The following is a 21,257-nucleotide window of genomic DNA, read 5'->3' as shown; positions in this document are numbered from 1 at the left end:
GACAGCCAATGAAAAGAAACAGTCAAAATATGCAAAGTAAGAACCCTACATATTATGATTACATTTTTCGGAGTTGTAGCGTGTACTGATGTGGGGGAGGACAGCACATCGAGGGAGATGGAAGGAAGGGAGGGGGAGGGATAGTGGTGGACAGGAGAGAGAGAAAGAAAAGGGGATAGAGAAAAGAGAAAAAGGGAGAGAGAGGAGAAGAGAACACCCTGCACATTTTTCAATTAACCTGTATCTTTTGTGAAATTTATTTATATTTCAGTTTTAACATGTTCAATCTATATTCAGACCCATACATCAAATAATTTTGGGGGCAATTTGTTGCTTATTTGGATTTGGGTGTGGATTCCACATGTTGAGGGCTTGACGGTGATAGATATATGTCCATTGTTTGCATTTTTATTAAACAATAACATATGGTTATATTTGTTACATTTCCAAATCTCTTGTTTTTCAATAATTTAGGCTATTGAAATACTCTTTAAAATACATGTACGTAATTGCTTTCAGGTATGAACAAAACAGGGGAAAACGTAATTCCAAAAAAGTTGGAAACTGGGAAGACCCTGGCTACAGATTGATAGTCAATCCACGTCTTGTACTTGGTGCACAGAAATTCATGACTCAAAAAAAGTCATTCAGTTGGAATTCAGCTGAAGTTGAAACGTTGAAGTCCCATGAGAGCAGCAAGTCTCATTTACGTAGTGTTGACGTCATGAAAGGTCGTTCATTGTTAGCCAAAGGTGAACAGACTGAGGCCCAAAAAAGTATTGAGAACCTGAACAAGGCTGTAATGGCTAAACTTACAATTTTATTCATGCATTTATTCTCTACTCATTGCTTGGCAAAAAAAAATGGGCAAGTCATAATCATTTTGGGCCAGTGACTTCAAATTTTTACTAGCCCAAAAAAAATTTTTCGGGCCAACCTTTGGCTGGCCCTTATTTCAGGCACTGTCCACCCAATGGCACCGGGAAATCTACAATTTATGACCCCATATTTGCCATTTGGTGTACATGACCCTGTCCAAATTAAACACTCTCCATTTAGCCCAAGGACACATTTTTCCACCGGCGCAATTCAATTCAGATTTTCAGGGATGTCAATTTGAACCTTCCAACAACTTATATTAAAAATATAAAAAAAATTACCATTATTTTTTCAAATTTTATGCATAAACACAGAGATACCCTAAAAAATGACCCAAAATGTTTTCCGGATGTCAGAAACTTGACCTTTTTTGACCTCACAAAATCACAACCTAAATGTCAAATTTCTCATTTCAACACCTCTACTAAAATATTTCATTATTCCTCTTCCATTTGAGCACAGAAAGTATGAGAAATTCTGAAAGGAAGTGTTTCTAAAAAATGTTTGAAAAATCCCCTATTATTATAAGAACTATATTCGTACACAACCAAAAGCTAAAAGCAGATAATTGTGGTCTCGTACCTACTGTAACCGTGTGCGGTTTTAATTTGTTGACCCCTCCGTCAGAACTCCGTGATATTGTCATTGTATGTTTCTCTTCTTGGTATATAACTTCGCTTCTACTTCGACAGATACCTATCAAGATGTCATTGTTTTCTCGTTGCACTTCGATTTCAAGCATTCCGCCGTTGATCGTATTCACATACGGGCATTTTGGAGATACGACGAAAATCGTAAATTTAAAATGAAACTGAATTAAAATAGTTTGAAAAGAGTATTTGTTTGAATGATTTAATTAAAAAACAATTTAAGAAATTATTTCTCAAGTGAAGTATTATTTAAAAAATATCATTTTAATGTCGACGAAGTCCTTTACGTAGCTCGATTTTGATTGGCAGATATATCCGGTCGTACTTCAATACGACTGCATACGCCTGTGGGAGAAAAGCATACGCCTGTAGCATTAATATTGTGTTTTCTGTGGAAATAATATTATATTAGCTTAGTAAGTTGTATTTTGTTCAAACAAATTATCTTTCAGCAAATTATTTGTTGATGCGAAGTAGAACTAGCCGATGTAAATAACGATCTGACAGGCGTCCGACATTCGTGATTGCGCATGCACAATTGTGTATTGAAGTAAAACATGTGGACATGGGGTTTACAAAGTTGACAAAAAACAAGCCGCCATGATACATGCATAATGCACACACTTCGATCATTTGAACTAGGGAAAAAAACGAGAAATAATTGATGATAAAAGTCGACATGTTTGTTTATAAAACAACATTCTGACCTTTGAAATGTCGACAAGATGAGTTATAACCAATTATTCTGACTTATTTTGAAAAAAAAACTAGGAATCGGGTGTACCCTATGAGCTTCCATAACTAATCGTGTGTAATATGTGACTATACCAGGAAGTAAAAAGATAACATTCCATACTAAACCAACAGGGCGTTTTCCTCGCTAACGTTCAAATAAGTTAACTTTGTGTTAATTGGGAATACTGACCAGTAAAGAGTAAGATTTACTTTTCCATTTAGCATTTACTTCAGTTCATTGTACCGTCTTCTTATATTGTCCGTATTTTATTATTTCATAATTGTTGATAAATATGTCAAGGGTCAAACTTTAAGACTAAGACTAGTTTGTTTTTTTTTTGTTTTTTTGTTTGTTTGTTTTTTTAAATATCAAAACAGAATGAGGTCTGCCACATACAGTGTACACTCGTTAAATTCATGTATAACAAGTATTTAATACATGTATATTCAAGTACCAATCCACGTAGAATTCAGACACTGTCAATGGTAGACGTGATTCATGGTGTAGAATCAAAGTACTCATGTACTGAATCAATCTTTATCGATCGTTTTATCGCCTCAAATATTCGTCGTATTGCAAAAATATGGAATAAAGGGGAAGTACGGGAATCGATTTCAAACGTATCTTAACATAAGCGTATTGTTATAAATGGTTAATATTAAACTCATCGTTTTATTTTTCTTAAATTCACCATTCTGATTGTGAAAGATATTAAAAAATACACACACTAAAATGCATTATAATGCATCATAGTAGCGTGCCAGTTTGCCTAATGTTCAGGTTCGATATCGGTTTACATGGAACACTCCGATATAGCCCATAATTGAACTACAAACTACTAGTTGACCATTCCCAGTTTTTAAATTTTCAGGTCGAAATTCAGTTTATCGACCTCCAGGTCTGTTCAATAATTCAAATTTAAGGAGGTAGATATAGGCCTCAAGGCCTGCATAAGACAGTTTTCCCAATTAGTACTCGGCATTCCTTTTATTTTTCCTTTTCTATGATTGAAGACTATTTACAATCTCGCTGGGTTTTTATTTCTAGTTAAATATCAAATGGTTTATTATGCATTTAAAAATGAATAGGTAACTTGAATGTAGTCGTATGTAGTACCCTTTTTCCCTTTAAATGTGGCTATTGTTAACTTATTCATTATTCTTATGTACGTTTAACTGAGCCACTTCACAACGTATATTATTTTCAAATAGTTTTTCCCTCCTACCCAAAACACAATTAATTGTTTGAACGGAGCGTCAGCGACCTATATAAATGTTTGTAGAATGCAAGACCAGAACTATGAATGGCTAAAATATTCTGACGGAAGTAGACGATTGCACAAGTGCTCCGTCCATCATTGGCATAGCCTAAAATCCTATTAATTATAATGATTATTGGGACATGCATTTCTATATTAAAATAATGGATCTGGTTTGATTGGTTCTGTTATATTTCATTTCTTTCGATTTCGTTCTTCGTTTCGTTTGATGTTATATTGAGTTCGTTTCGGACTTTACAGGTACTTCTGATACTCTGTATTATGATTGAACCAGGAAGCTTTAACACAAACTGCAACAAGTAGCTATCTTACCGTGACTCAATGTCGCATTGTTTGGCAAACTATAACAAAATGTTTCCTATAGAAATTTATAGTTAATTAGTGACAAGAGGTGTCAAGTGGGGACAAGAAAGGCCAAGAATTCGAGAAATTAAAGCGACAATTTTTTTTCATTTATAGGCAAAATAAAGTGACATTGGAAAAAATGAGATAATTATTGAAAAAATGAGTTAATTATTTTTAGGAAAATTTAGAAAAAAACGAAAATCAACTGATACAAATTTAAAATTTAAAAAAACCATCTTTTCAATTTGACCAATGAACCGTTTGAACAAATTAGATACTACAATTCATAAAGAAACTATATCTATATATATATTAGATTTGATTTGATGTGTTTTCAAATTGATTAAAGTATGGAAACATGTTTTATGTGAAATAACAAAAAGGAAATTATTTGGAAACAATATTAAGTAGTATGATTAAAAGAAAGGGTGATTTTTTTTCTTTAAAGAAAAAATATAGCAACATGCATTGTTATAGAAGAACTTGGTTAAAAATATATTATAGAATAGGTTATTATCTAGAGAGATATGAAAACTTGAAAAAATAATACCATGATTGGGTGTATTGGTATGTCGTAAATTGTGTGGTCGGAGCTGAGAGGTCGAGGGCATGGCATGGCTCCTCGAGATGTCGACTGCCTCCCCCTCCGACACGTTTTTATGGACAGTCACTATAGTTTTCTTTTCGAGTGACATTTTGGTGTTTGGGGAAATTTAGTTAATGGTAGAGTCTGGTGGAGTGGTGGTGGTATTTTCTTGCTGTGACTCTGGCATACGTTTATTTTTGTTTTGTGTCCGTGGCCCATCGGACACTGCATGCTTCCGAGGCTGGCCTAATAAATGAAGATATCAAGTTTTTTCTCTTTATTGTCCTAAACGTACACATGTAATGATCAAAATATATTTTTTTAATAATATAAGCGTAATACTATTTATACTTTTATTTATTTAATTAATATACTTTTTCGTTTATTTATTTTGATAAATAAGAATTTAATTATTTATATTTACTTAGTTGCTTTAAATGGAACTTCAACTAAAAACTTTACTTTTAAAATTATAATTATAAAAGTTGGAAATAAAATATCAAATTTAAATTGTTCACGTACCTGGTAAATAAAGATATCAACTTTTTACTCTTTATTGTCCTAAACGTACACAGTGATACCAGGACTGGGTTGTGCTCCCTTAAAAAACCCAGTATCACGTGCTGTTGGACCTGTCTTTATTTACCAAAGCAATCTCTTAATTTTATTTAATGACCAAATATGAATATTCATAACGCCTGAGTATATGAGACGTTTGGTTTTGTAAGATTACGTTTACTCAAACTTACTTTATCTTTCATGTCTAATATTGTTTTAATGTATTTATCCTTAAACAATGGAAACTATTACCTAAAGCAATTAAATACATTTTACCAATCTCTATAAAGTGTCAGTTGCTTACATAATTTATTAGTAAGACAATTAAGCAAGTACCAACGAATTCAAACCTATTTATTCTCCTATCACAGATTATGTATTATTTAATATTACAAATATTTCTTTCTTTCGGCTAAATTTACAAATACATCAAGACATTATCAATTTACTTAAGCTAAAATGCAATTTTATTTATTTTTGATTTTTTGCAGAATCATATAGAATTTTACTGCATCACAGTATATATACATATATATTTTTTCGCAAGCCACTGATACAAGGCGCATAGTTGTAATTAGTATTACCGGTAACTCGACATTGTGTTAAATTTCTGACAACCTTGTTTTTTTTTTTAAATATTTTCTTGTTTATGTGTTAGCATTTAAATTTACATAAATAATTCCCTCTCACTGTTATCTTCATTATATCTTTTTATATTCAATGAATTTTGATGAAATATTTCGAAGTCAGTTGTCACGGCCTTTTGAAATATCAATGGATCAACAGCAAAATATTTTTGTGTGATCATGACAAACATAATTTATTACTAATTTTCAAAACAACAAACTTAGTTAATATTGAGGTAGCCTTTATAGTGCAATTTTTTAGCATTTTTTTTATTTACTTTTCTGGGGAGAGGGTATTCACTGTATTTCTAGTTTATCATATAGATTCATCAAAACATAAGGACAAGTTAAAAGGGCAACGGGCGTATCATGCACTTTAAAGCGCAGCTGTTTATATATTTTCCTTAATGAAAGAAAAAAATATGGCAAAATGCATTGTTATAGAAGAAATTAGTTCAAAATATATGATAAAATGGGTTATTATCTAGGGAGATATGAAAACTGCAAAAATAATACCAAGTTCAGCAATATGCCTTATTCTAAAAAATGAGAGAATTGAATCTTTATAACATATTTTAAAGTCAGTTTTCCGGTAACTTTATTGATTTATCTCTTTCTTTTTTTATTATTATTTTTCTTAAATGAAAAAAATCTTCATGAGGCTACTATCATTTTGGAAATATTTCAAACAAACTTTTATCTTCACATGTTTACCTGAAAAATATTCTTTTTCTGGTTTTTAAAAACAATATTTTCCTATTTTTTTTTTTTTTTTTTTTGTTTTGTTTTGTTTTGTTTAGTTTTTTTGTTTTTTTTGCTTTAAATCAAACACATAAATAAACAATTGTATGTCTTTGTTTAAATGAAAACAAAATTTCCTTTGCGCTATTCCACTTGTTGTTTCTTGTCGCTTTTTGTCACGTCTTGTCGTCAATTAGTGAGACTCGCAAACTGACGTCATCGTTGAAACAGAAACTCCGCGTCTGTCTGAAAGGCGCAGAACCTCTGCTAATTTAAATCCCTGACTGTGTTGCATGTCTGTAAGTCATACAAACATATTGTTCCTCAATAACTGTGTTGATTTTCAAACTTGATATATACGGTTGTGCCAAATTAAGACATAACAGTAACCTTTTGGGATTCGGTGGAGGAGATATATTTTTGTTTTGACCACCACCGATCCCGAAACGGATTAGACATGCCAGTACTTAAATTTGAGATTTCTGAGAGGTTTAACCTTACTCCTACAACGTAAGAAATTTAAATTCCGTTCCCTCATACCCCAACTCTTAGGATGGCGCCAAGTCGGAAAATAGCTTGCCAGATAGCCTCTGGCATTGCCGCAGTAGGTTTAACCTGTGTAATCACAACTTTGGATTTTTTTAACGGAAAACAAGGGCTTAATACACATATACGCACAGTCATTTGAATATTAGTGACAAATTGCTAGAAAAAAGTCAAATATTGCTATTTGTCGCTACAATTCAAACGACTGATGTACGGATCGGCAAAGTCAGGTCAAGAGGCTTAGTGTTTTGACTACTCCGCTCCATGAGAGTTAACCCACTGTATGAATAGTAATTAAGGGAACCAAGGTCCTAGCAGAAATCAAAAGAAAGTAATACAGTGAAAAAGACAATACATGGAAAACACATATACCAAAAAAAAAGAACATGAAGTACATGTAAATAAAATAATACATACAAAGTAGGTTAAGTGTCCTCTACTAGAAACACCCGCCGAGTTGCTCATAAAAAGTCCAGGGTAGTTGAAAGATGAAAGGTTTATATAAACTCATTCTAAAGTCGATAAAAAAAAATGGTAATAAGCTGAATTCACCGCCGTCAAAAGAAAAAAATATCCCCAGTGCCAAATCACAAAATAATAGTTAAAGCTACGTTTCACAGCACAGCTATATGTAACTGATTTTAACCTGTATGAAAGGTCTAAACTCATTCAAAAGTCAATAAAAAATACATTTTGTAACAAGCTTAATCTGTTTTTGGATTCAACGCTAGAGAAAATTTTTTGCTTTGACCTCCACCGTCAAAACAAAAAAATATAACCAATGCCAAATCCCAAAAATACTAAGCAATATATAATTGATTTTAAGATAATTGTCTCCTGGAATAAAATTAAAATTCAAATTTTTCACTTTATATTGCAGAAAAATGGCATCATTCATCGACAAAAAAATTCAACTCGACTGTGAAGAACACAAGCAAAGATATCAGTATTACTGTAGATCACACGATTGTGTTATTTGTCAAAAATGTCGACTAGAGTCCCATAAAAAGTGTAAAGACACTTTAGATATAGAAGATGTCATCTGTAAAGTGAAATCATCTGCAGTTTTCGAGGATTTGTGGACCAATATAAAAACAAATCATCAAGCTGTCTTGAATGCAATCATTGATAGGGAAGAAAATGTGAAAAAACTACAGAAAAAGAAGGAAAAACTATCAACAGAGGTGAAAAAAAGAACACAAAGACTTATTGATCAAATTAAGAAACTAGAAAACAAAACACTATCAGAGTTAGAGTCAGTTGTAAATGAAAATGTAAATGAAATCAAAGCCACCACAAAAATCCTAGAATCAAATAAAAGAAAACTTGGTGAATTGTTGGAACAGGAGGAACTCATTAAGAAACATGCATCAAATTTCCAAACATTCATAGCAACAAAACAAATGGAGAGAGAAGTTGAAGAATCAGAAGAAATCTTACACAAATTATCTGAAAAAGGAGCCATGGATAATACAGACATAGAAATGAATGAAAACATCACAGCAGACGACACAATTTTTGGAATAAAAACTCTGTGTGACATTAAAGTATCAAGAGAAAAACAAACAACCTCCATAGACATAAACAAACCAAACATGGGTCAGGCAGAGGTGAAGACAAGATTCCCCAGACAACTGACACTTAAACAACAGTTTACAGTAGATCAAGGTTGGTATTATGGTTGTTGTACGCTGCCTAATGGACTCCTGGTGTTGACTGATGGGTCCAATGGTGTAGTAAACATACTACACAGTAATGGTCAACACAAATCATCAGTCAGATTTAATGGAGGATACAGAGCAGTATGGGATGTAACAGTTATCAATGAGAACCATGTTGCTGTTTCTAATCCTCGCCATAAAACAATCTCCATCATAGATGTAGACAGGAGTAAAATCATTAAAACACTTCAGATAAAGAGTCTAGTCATTGGAATTACACATAGTGATGGACATTTATACTTCTGTGTACATCAGGTAGGAATCCGAAAAATTAATATAGATACAGAAAAAATAGACAAACTCCATGATGACCAGACTGTTGATGATGATTCATATATAGACACAGATGGCAACAGAATATGTTATACCTGTCCTTACTACAACACAGTTACTGTCTTAGATTCTGACCTCAGAGTTATCTTCACATTCAAGGATTACAATGCAATGTCACGTGGAATATCAATGGATGAACAGCAGAATATTTTTGTGTGTAATTATGACAAACATAATTTATTACTAATTTCAAGGGATGGAGATAAACATGAAGTTGTAGTCAGTGGAGATGATGGGTTGATTGGCCCTCGGTGTGTACATTATGATAAAGTGAACCATCATCTCACTGTTGTTGATTGGAATAAGGTGGTCAGGATATTTTCTGTATATTGACTTTTGATGGAGAACCAACACTGAGATAAACAAATTATTGAGATTAATTCAATTTCAAGGTAAGAAAACATTTCCACCTTTTTCTTAATTGTCAGACATAAATAAACATGTGATAATTAACTTGATTAAAAGAAAAGAAACATGATTTAATTTTTGGACTTTATTTTTTATATGTATACTCGAATTCACCTCAGCCTGTTTGCAGTTTTTTTTAATTATCTTTTAAATTACTCATAAGTTCTTTTTAAAAAATTGCAATTTTTATTCATGTTGTTCTGTACTATAACTTTCGTACAAATATTTTTCGTTCTTACCTCCGAGATCGAAATATTTCCGTATTTATTTTTATGAGAATTTTGCATTGAGCGTATTGTTTAACCGCCATCTTGTTTCTATGGATATTTTGAAATGTTCCCTAAAATCTCACAATTGAAGAGCTGAAATACCATGATTTCCCGCCACATTTTTGGTTCCCTGCCAATTGAATACTATATGTGGTAAGTTATATATTAGGTACCAGTTGTAACATTTTCATTCTGAACTTCGGGTTTTTCTTCCTTAAATGTAAATAGCAGAAATATGATATAAGATAATTAAAAAAAATAAAAACAGGCTGAGGTGAATTCGAGTATATGAGGTTTGTTTTTCTAAAGTAATTTTAATAATATCAGACATTTTCACCTTTTCTTTTAATTGTCAGACATAAATAAACATGCATTTGTTCATATGATAATTAACTTGATTAAAAGAAAAGAAACATGATTTAATTTTTGGACTTTATTTTCAAAAATCTTAACAATATTTGGCAGAACTTTCTACTATTATCTTGGCATAAGATTACAAAAATATGATAATTATTAACTTATTAAAAATCTTTCAAATAGTACAGAAATTTCATATTGAGTACAGTGTAAATTAAATTTAATTTATATTTTTTTATCAATCAGTGTTGGTCTTCATCAAGATTGTCAAATACATGTACATGTACCTACATGTAGATGTGTCATCATTGAAAATAATTTTTGCCTTTTGTTGTGTATATTTGCATTTTCATGTTTCTAAATAAATGAAATTTTCTCGTTTGAAAACTGAAAATAATTAAAATCAAAAATTTTAATACTAGTATTACTTTGTGTAAATATCTAACATCATTACAAGTTACAACATCAAAATATGAATGTGGTAAAAATTAAGTACATGTACTGTATTAGTGATTTATTCATACCCAGTATTTAGATGTAGGCCTTTAAAAATAACTTTCTTTAAAACAATAATTAAAAAAGTACAGTCATGTAATGTGCATTTTTTTAGTCATGGTTTGAATTAATTTAATAGAATTTTTTTTTGGCAACATGTGATATCCTTATAAGTCTTCATTGCTTCAACTAAAATGAAAATATTTTTTTTAAATTGTTGATTTATTTTGGAACTTTTATTGTTTTTTTTTTCTTGAAATATCAATTAGATGTATATTATTGAAAGATAGTACTAAGGACATTAAATTACCCACAACAGTGATTACATGTACTTGCAACTTCAATAATTAAAAGAAATACATGTATCTCCAATTTATAGATTCACATGTAGGTACATGTACATCTACATGTATAAATGTTGATGTTCAAGTCAGTTGTTGTAAATATATATGTACATGTATGTGTATTTGATTTTATATATATAGCACTAACAGGGGCGGATGGAGAAATTATGAAAAAGGGGAGGGGTGCCAGGTTATTATTTGCCCATTAAGGTCCATAGATTACAAAAATCAATACTTATTTTGTGTGTGTTGCGGGGGGGGGGGGGGGGTTACACCTTGAACCCCTGGATCTGCCACTGTAATTATGTTAACACCTATACCTGTATTTTATAATTAGTTCAAATCTAATGAATGATTCATGTGAGGAACAATGCCAGTTCATATTTTTATGACTAATAAGATTATAACATGTTTATGTAGTTTGAATGGTGCATTTAGAATGATTTGGTGTTTTTTTTCTCTTGATGGACTAAGACAATATTAATTTATTAAACAAATTCAGATTTAAAGATAAATAAAATATGTTTAATCTATAATGATTTAATTTATCAGAAATCTTTATAACAATATCAGAAATTATCTTTTTTTTTTCTAAGAAATGTTTTTCAGAAACATGTTTTAATTTACTGACTTAATTATCTTTAATAACTTTTTACTTTTTTATTTACATAAATGTAATACATTTTGCAATTAACTTAATTAAAAATCTTTAAAAGAAATAATACAAAATTAGTTTATATAGTAAAATGATTGATTTTTTTTGGAAATTATTTCATATTTCTTTATTTTTCATCAAGTTTTTCAAATACATGTATCTAGATGTGTCATCAGTGAAAATCTTTTCACTTCATTGTTGTTGTACATGTATATAGTTGTATTCATCATTTTCATGTTTCTATCTTTGATTTAGTCTTACTCAAATGATTTAAGAAATATTTATTTGTTATTTGTCATACATACATGTACATGTATATTCTTTGAAAAGACTCTTTAAAACAATAAACATTTTAGGCACTGTAAACAAATAGTTATAACTTATTGTAGTTATAAATATTATGAATACATGTACATGTATGTATCCTTTTACTGACTATTTATAAAAACAATACTTTCAAAAAATTAAAATGAAACTGTAAAAGAAGTAGTTATGTAAAAACATGTACTATACTTTATTTTTATTTTTGTCCAGGATTTGAATTGTTTTACAAGACATTTCACCTTCAACTTTGACAACATGTGATATCCTCGTACATGTACATGCAAGTCAAATTTATTTATTTTTTAAATTTAAATACATTTCTTCATGTACTGTACATTTATAAATCCTTCTGAAGTTACTTGTATATTCATTTTTTTTCATGAAATTTGAAATATTTTTGACTTCAAGTAAATAAACTGAAAATTATTTTCACTAATTGTAAATACATGGAAATTTCTTCAATACTTACCATGTGTACAGTACATCATCTACGTTTAAATGTAATTTTTATCAGTATATAAATGTACATGGCATGAGTAGAATGCACATTTATTTATTTACAATGTTTGTTTTTTTTATTTATTTTTTTTTTTTTTGTAAATATATATGTTTCGTGTTCTTGTGTATGTACAATGTACTTGCAGAGTTGGATTGAAAAATTTTTAAAAAGGGGGGTCCCCCAAGAGCACTCAGGTCATTATTTGCTCATTGGATATTTTGAATGAAGATACATGTAACACAAATTTTCCATCACCCCATGAACCCCCTGGATACCCACTGTAAATATGTTTACATCAATTATTTATGGTTCAATTCCACCAAAGTCTGACAATTTAATAGGAAATCTCAAGTGACTTGTTAACAAGGCTTTTTCCTGAGATGAATAAACCCAGTTTTTATTTTAGAACTAATGAGGCCTAGCCATATGGAATTACATGTTCATGTACATTGAATGGTAGAATGATTTGGAATTTATCTTCTGATACACTAGGAACAATATTCGTGTATCTACATGTAGATGGCCAAGGCATGGTGGAAGTTGGTTTTAAACACTTAGTGAATTTGGATTTTCTGATAATGGGCGAATTCAACATATTTTATCATGATCAGTATGGATATTAATGACAAACCTAATATTTAATGTCCATCAAAATGTGACATATTCCAATAGAGTCTGTGGAATATGTATTCATTTTCAGGACACAGTAAACATGAACTATTTAAAGATTGCATATAGTTCAAGAGACTTTGCTGATTCACGGAGTCTTCAGTTATGTGCTCTGCCAATATGGATTATCACATGAAAGGCAAACTATTCAGATTCTTTTTTTAAGATGAAATTATTTTTTCTGGTGAGAACTTCCATTTATGCAGAAATAAGCTATCAAAGGTTTTTCATGTATTATATATTGTGTCTTGATTATTTGTTTGAACTTGCACTTCAGCATGTTGAAGAGTGAAGTTAATAACACTTATAAAATACATGTATATGTAGTGTTCATTTGTAATTATTCATTCAGTTGTAGAGATTTCCAAATTTAAAACATTATTGGTAATTGGCTAAATTGGAAAACATTGTCAAGAGGCAAAAAAAAATTATACGTCAATAATAATATTACTTGTTTTTTCATTTTAACACCACACCAGAGTGCACTTTAAAAGCATATAATTTTGGTAAGGTGAGTTATAATCTTAATGAAATGCACACAAAATGAACATTTCAAGGGCAGCTAATTCTGTCAAAAATTTATTTTTTCTTACATTCTCTTAAAAAATTATTCTGAACAAATATATTGATGTAGAGATCAAAATATAATCTTTTCAAATAAAGAAAGTATCCTTGAGTAAAATTATTCTGTCATATTTGTGGGTTATGGACATGCATTTTTCCTGATTTAAAACTTACACTTAATTATTTAGTATCAACAGAGATGCAGTCCAATAATATTAATTCTTAAGTATATTGTATTACATTGTACAGGTAGTTCTAAGGGAGATAATCCATTTTGCTTCCATGTCAATGCTGTCCATCATTCATCAGTAGTAAAATTTTGTTTCTGTGAACAAACAAGAGTTTGAATCATCAAGATTTTTTTCATAGTGGGGACTTTTATTGTTTTTTTTTTCTTTGTTCTTTTTTGTACACTTTATTACAATATTTTAACAACATTTACCCCTTAATTTTTTGTAATTTTTTTTTATGCTATAGAAGTTAAAGTTCTAAAGTTACTATTGCAATAACTTAATATTACATGTATGTCAATTTTGATCATGTGTAAATTAAATATGCTTTCAATTCAAATTACTGTGAAACATTATCAAGCCATTGCAGTCCTCCATATTAGAAGAGAAGAGTTATTGTTCCTGAATATTTTCAAGTATCTAGAATTTTACTTCTAATCCAAGCAAATTTGATATTTTTTTGTAATTGTCATGTAATAGTATTCAGACTGCTGGTGTAAAAAAAAAAAATAAAACATACTTTACGAAAATCTCTTTTTGTTTGCCCTTAAGGGCTAGTTTTAATGTCCTGGCCTGTCTCTGGCCATTTTCTGAAGATGTTCCCATGAGGGGTTAATTTTGCGCATTTCCAACACAACGGTATGACGCCATGTTATCTCTTCTTGGCTTTAGCTCTAGTGTCAATGGAAGGGCTGTTAAAGTGTGGTCTTGTTGATGTTTTGTCAAGATGTGTCCAATTTATCGCTACCATATGATGATATGTTTCATGCTTTCCTGATTTTATCTACTAAAGAGGTCATGTCTTCCTGATTGTATCTACTAAGGAGATCCATGTTGGAGGCCTTATTAAAGAGGGTTCCTTTCAATTTCATTAGTATAACAAAATTTTACACAAGAAAAGTTTGAAACAGATAATTTACTGCGGTGGAATAATGGTATCACGCTGTCATTAGTTTGTTATTGTTGTCTGCCATCAAATAATGGTATCATGCTGTCGTCAGTTTAGTCATAGTCACCTGCGGTTGAATAATGGTAGCATGCTATAGTCAGTTTTGTTATTGTTGTCTGCGATGGAATTGTGACATCATGCTATCGTCATTGTTGACTGCGGTGGAATAATGATATCATGCTATAGTCAGTTTCGTCATTGTTGTCTGTGGTGGAATAATGGTACTACGCTCTCATCTGTGTCGTCATTGTTGTCTGCAGTGGAATAATAGTATCTTGCTATCGTCATTGTTGACTGCGGTGGAATAATGGTATCATGCTGTCGTCAGTTTCGTCATTATCGTCTGCGGTGAAATAATGGTATCATGCTTTAGTTGGTTTCATCATTGTTGTCTGTGGTAGAATAATGGTACCATACTGTCGTCAGTATCTCTGTTGTCTGTGGTGGAATAATGGTATCATGATGTCGTCAAGTTTCATCATTGTTGTCTGTGGTGGAATAATGGTTTAAACAATGGTCAGTTTCGTCATTGTCGTCTGTGATGGAGTAATGGTATCATGCTCTTGTCAGTTTCGTCATTGTTGTCTCCAATGGAATAATGGTATCCTGCTATAGTCATTTTTGTCATTGTTGTCTGTGGTGGATGATGTTACTACGCTCTCATCAGTGTCGTCATTGTCGTCTGCGGTTGAATTATGGTATCATCTTGTCATCAGTTCGTCATTGTCGTCTGTAGTGGAATAATGATATGCTGTCTTCAGTTTCGTCATTGTCGTCTGCGGTGGAATAATGACATCATGCTATCGTCATTGTTGACTGCGGTGGAAAAATGATATCATGCTATAGTCAGTTTTGTCATTGTTGACTGCAGTGGAATAATGGTATCATGCTGTCGTCAGTTGTCGTCTGTAGATTTTTCATGTTAGTATACATTGAGTGTATCGATTTTCATGAAATTAAACCTCCAAAGAAAGCCTGGGATTGATTTTAGGGGTTTCAACTTGAACTAATTACGAATGCGGGATCAGAAACAAACATTTTCCTGTTTTGCAGATAATAGCTTGAGTAAAGATGAATGGATCTTATAAATGAGCCTCAAGGTGACATACCTATCCTTAAAAGAAAGGCTTTGATTGATTGTGGGGGTTGTGCTTATTGAGCAATAAAGGGCAAAACAGGGACTTTGGGATCAAGTTCTTTTCCTGGCTAATTGCTATTAAAATTGAGATCTGTATCAAGCTTGGAAAGCGCGTAAAATTTTGGCCCAACTGTTTATGATTAGAAATCTGCATTCTAATCAAACATTGCCCTGCGAAGCATTTCTCTTGCTTAATATGAAAGTAAGACACAGACCATTTTCTTTTTGAAGGGGCTCGGAGTTAATTTTTGACCACACACGAAAAGTATTTCCTTTTTTTCAGCAGCAGCCGTAGTTAAAAATTGTATTTGAATATCTATATTGTTAAGGGATGGTGGAAATATTAAACAATATTAATATTTTTTTTTCAATCAATGATTGAGTAAAATACTTATGGCTCAAATTTGGAGTAATCTTTTTTTTTTCATAACAAACCAAGCCTCCCCCTCAGTACAAAAAATGTTATTGCCTAACAATTGGTGCAAGAAACAGATCTAATCTAGGGAAATCTATTAGACTAAGAAGACAAAATTATCAAAAGGGTGGTTCTAACCCTTATAGCCCACATGGAACTATCCACCCTAATCAACTGAACTATGATTTTCAGGTACCCTTATACCTCCCATTTCCGAATCTTTTTGACACCAAGAGATAAACTGAAGCATTTTTGTATTTTTTTGGCAAATTTTAATACCTCATTGAGGCAAAAATCAATTTTTTAAAGTTTTTTTTTCTACTCATTTCTTCTTCCTTCTTTCTGTCAATGCCCGAGAAAAAAGAAGAGAAACAAGAGGCTCCCGGAAGCCTGAAACGCTCACCTGGTTATATGTTGCCTTTCAAAGGATATAAATTTTAACGAGTTGTCCAACAATTTTGACTCAAGAATTCTTTGGTAGGACTTATCATAAAATCTTCTCAACAATTGAAAGTTTCTTTAAATCTATCATAGTTCTCAAGATATTGACTGAAAACTGTTAAAAAAGGAGTCATTTTTCCCCTTTCAAGGGCAATAACTCATCTGACAACTTTTATCCCTGAAGACTTTTGTAGTCCTAATAATATGGATCATTTCAGCTATCGAAAGAATTTTGCTAAACCTAACGGTTTTGGAGATCTATGTGAAAAAACTACTGTCTGACCCCTATGTTCTATTTTTAGTAACAGCGGCAATGTTTTTTGACGAATCAAAAATCCCCACATTAGTTCTATGCAGGATACCCCAGGAACATTCATACCAAGTTTGGTTTCAATTAGTCAAGTAGTGTCAGAGGAGAAGATTTTTGAAAGAAATAACATTGAAAATGGCAATAATCATTGAAAAAGGGCAACAACTCCAACATGGCTTAAGGTCTCACTAACCACTTCTAACGTTTCCATTACTTTACATGTTAAAAAAGTAATTTTCAAAGTCTCACAGTGAATTCCCAGGACAAATGACATCTTAAAGTTGCATACCGTTGCGAAGCTTGGAAAATAAGGCTTCCAAAATCATTATGCTAATGGTACGATGATTGTAGAAATTCTTCACAAAATTTACTTGAATAAATAATACTGAAAATCCACATTTTTACCTGTTCTGCTAACTGACAGCATGGAGGCAAATTACTCAAACATGTAAACAATATTCATACCCTTTTGTAGTTAATTGCATATATGATTTTAAAGTACACATTCTCGGCTTTATTTTGACTACTTTTAATCATAATACACACAAATAATGCACTTACAATGCATATGTCTAGGTTCAGTGTGTTTTTGGTACTACGTGGGGGGGGGTGGCCATTTGACCCGGAAGTGGTTAGTGAGACCTAAGGGATTAAAACCAAAATTTGACCTGAGATAGATCTCATCATGCTGAACACTTTTACCCCATGTCAGAATTTAGCTAAACCTAACGGTTTAGGAGATATATGTGAAAAACTGACCCCTATGTTCTTGTTTTAGTAATGGCGGCAATGTTTTTGGACGAATAAAAAATCCCCACATTTGTTCTATGCAGGATACCCCAAGGAACATTCATACCAAGTTTGGTTTCAATTGGTCAAGTAGTTTCAGAGGAGAAGAGTTGTGTATAATTGTTAACGACGACAACAGATGCCAAGTGATGGCAATAGCTCACATGGCTTTTGGCCAGGTGAGCTAAAAATGGCTTCAATTTTGAAAATTACTTTTCTCCAAATTATCCGACCCCACCCCCTTTCCCTTCAGTATTGAAAAGATTCAGTGCCTAAGATGGATATAGTGTTGGTCTTCAGTTTTCTTTGGGTTGTGAAAGAAGTTTTCAAATATTATGACTATAAATATTAAGAGTGAATTTGAGAGAAGCTAAAAAATGGTCTAAGGGAGGTAATTCAAGAAAGTTTTCACATCACATTAAAAAAATGTTTGACACCAAACTAAGATGGTTTCATATACGGTGAAACCTGTCTATACCAAACACTTTTTTTAAGATCTTTATATCAGTGTAAATGTACATTTTGGAACCTTAGAAAACCAACCACCTATACAAGTCTGAACCGAGCCAGTTTTAAATTTGAAATATATAGGTTTAGATAGATTTCTCACTATGTAGTTTTAATAAAATAATGCTCATAGATAAATAAATATTGTGACATTCCTTCGTCAGTTCATTTTGTGCCTTAAACAGCTTGCCCAAAACCTGAAACTAGTAAAAACTGACTCAGGTTTTTGAAACGTGAGAGTTTCAGTTGTTTTCTCAAGAAAAAATTACTGAAATTGACTGTTCATTTAGTAGCTAATCGAGTTAATGGCACAGATTGTTAGTTAGTTGCACTGTTTGTTTGTGTAATATGTGAATTGTAATGTAAATTGTCATATCAAATGGCCTAAACCCTACAGATTTGGAAAGCCTTAAACACTTCTGAGTTTATTACACTGAAAAAATACATCAGAAATGTAACAAGATGATCCTCACTGGTTATACTTCAACGCCCCTAGCCCCCCCTCCCCAGGCTGGCTGGTTTTTAAAAAGGAGGGTTAGGCTGGTCTTTAAAAAAGAGGTTTTGGCTAGTCTTAAAAAAAGAGAATTAGGGTAGTCTGAAAATAAAAGGTTAGGCTGGTCTTAAAAAAGACGGTTAGGTCGTTCTTAAAAAAGGGAGGCCTAAATATATTTTAGAATACTCAAGAGGTCAAGCTGATCTTACATTTGTCTTTAGAAAGGAAGAGTCAAAATCCATTCTGGAAGATTGTAGAGTAGAAATTCTATGGTAGGTCCCCAGTTGCTGAATCTACGGATGACGATGAAATGCCATAATCTCAAACAGCCCCATGCACATAGTACTGGAAGATGATATATACACAGTCAAGATGAACATGGAACAATTGAGATGAAAGCAGACTTTGATTCCATCTGACAAATTCTTCAATGCCACTAGAGATAAAATGTCCTGAAAAAGAAGAACAAGAATAAGAACGCTGTACTTCCATGCATAAAATCAGTAACAAGTGAACAAATGACCTTAATATCTAATACTAAACACTAATCTGTTATCAGTGAACAAATGACCTTAGTATTTAAAAAAGAACACTAATAAGTTACAGTGAAATGTTTATTTTTATACCTAAAACAGAACTTAAACCCGTCTTAACTGAACCTGAATACCTGTCTATAACAGACACTTTTTAATACAAAGAACCTTAGTGAGTGCGCTAATATACCCCACACATCCACAAATATGACTCAAATTAAAAGTATTTAAAAAAAAGTTCAGGGGCCTTATAGAAAATCTCAACATAACATGAACTTGATCTGTAACTGATCATGATACACTGTAAACTCACATACCAAACAACAGCTCAATATGTTGAGAAAAAATGTCCTGAAAACTGTTGATTTAAAAGAAATTGTTAATTCGAAGGCCTGTAATTTTGGTAAAAGTCAGCGGAGCAGAACAAAACCTATAGATACTCATCATGGTAGAGTTACATACAAAATATCAGCTCGATATCTGTAAGCGTTTAGAAAAAAAAGTCCCAAAACTTTTATTTTTGAAAATTTGCTCAGTCCAAGGCAAGTAATTTCGGTAAAAATCAGCAGAACAAAACGTAAACATGATCTGTTTCTCAAGATGGTAGTTTCACAAACCAAAAATCAGCTTAAGGTACGAGATCACAATTATCTGCCCTTAGCTATTCCTTGTATACGAATATAGTTCCTATTTTAATAGGGTATTTTTTAAAAATTATTTATACAACCTTACCTTTAGAATTTATTATTCTTTTTTGGTTCAACTGAAAGAAGAATAATGGAAATAATTTAATAGATGTCTTGAATCAATAAAAAATACATATAGGGTGTGATTTGGTGAGATTAGAAAAGGTCAACTTTATGGCCTTTGGAAGCCATTTTGGGTCAAATTTGAGGGGGTCTTTGTGTTCAGGTAGTTAAAAATTTGTAATTTTTTATGGAAGTTTCAGGTAAGATGGTTTATTCAGCTCCCAAAATTGCATTTGATTTGAAGCGGTAGTTTTTTCTTTTAATTTGAAAAAGCTATAATTAACTCGGTGTGAAAATTAATTGTGTCCTCGTTTATAATAGAGGAGTGTGTTTACATATAAAATCAGCTGTTATTGCTCCAGTACTGATTATTTTTGTATTTTTTTATATTTCTGTGTAGATAATGCCTTTGGTTACTGTAATATGTAAGAAGAAGTTTATTTTTCTGAAATTCTGTGAAATTCTGGCTATTTTGGGGGAAATCGGATTAGATTTAAATTTTTTTTTTCCAAATTTTTTTTGTCGAAGGGGGTTTCAAATTGAAGTTTAGGGGTAAATTCCTACACACCCATGCTGAAAAAGTTCATTTTAGCAAAATGGAGGCGTTTTACCAAAAGTACAGAACAGAGCTACAAGATAAATCAGCCCTTGGAGAGAGCAGGGAATGTATTATATGGATAGGAACTTAACACCCAATGGCAAATATGGGATTATAAATTGTAGATTTCCTGGTGCCATTGGCATTGAGTAGAAATCAGTTTATGTGCAAAGGCTAGCATACATGATAGAGCATCAATCTGCTTATTTACCTTCAGTTGATGTTTCGCACTTGTGCCACAACACTAGCTGTATTAATGTTACCCATTTGGTGTTAGAGCCTCACAGCTTTAACAACAGTAGGCAGACATGCGTGTCAAAAGGGGAATGTGTTGGTCACATTGCCCCATTACCACCATGTTTAGTAGCCCTCAGGATGACAGACAATGATTTAGGTTTTTGACAAAATTAAGGGAGGGGAAGGCAGTCTTTATTTATTTTATTTTTTATTATTTATTTTTTTTTTGCATCAACTAAGAATCTTTTTGAAAGATTTAGGTGGTCCTTAAAAGGACCTTTATG

The 21,257-nt window shown here is 31.9% G+C and overlaps 1 protein-coding gene across 2 annotated transcripts; it reads left to right on the top strand.

The window, feature by feature from the left end:
- The first annotated feature begins 2,358 nt into the window (after positions 1-2,358).
- Positions 2,359-14,344, top strand: LOC148600031 (uncharacterized). Of its 2 annotated transcripts, none has more exons than XM_088557137.1 (2): positions 2,359-2,463; positions 7,827-14,344. In XM_088557137.1, exon 2 carries the CDS (start codon positions 7,831-7,833, stop codon positions 9,331-9,333), a length of 1,503 nt encoding a protein of 500 aa, XP_088413263.1. In that variant the 5' UTR covers positions 2,359-2,463; positions 7,827-7,830; the 3' UTR covers positions 9,334-14,344. The 2 variants fall into 2 exon arrangements, with proteins under 2 accessions (XP_088413263.1, XP_088413264.1); XM_088557138.1 differs by lacking the exon at positions 2,359-2,463 and adding an exon at positions 6,595-6,699.
- The last annotated feature ends 6,913 nt before the right edge of the window (positions 14,345-21,257 follow it).

Source organism: Perna viridis, chromosome 13, assembly GCF_037379345.1.
Source record: "Perna viridis isolate PV_CMFRI_1.1 ecotype Kerala chromosome 13, ASM3737934v1, whole genome shotgun sequence".
Lineage (NCBI taxonomy): Eukaryota > Metazoa > Mollusca > Bivalvia > Mytilida > Mytilidae > Perna > Perna viridis.
The sequence above is the reverse complement of the archived record's forward strand: the minus strand, read 5'-3'. Positions and strand labels throughout refer to the sequence as shown.

Excerpts from the sequence above, each read along its gene's own strand:
- LOC148600031 (XM_088557137.1), top strand. The coding sequence starts at position 7,831 with ATGGCATCATTCATCGACAAAAAAATTCAACTCGACTGTGAAGAACAC.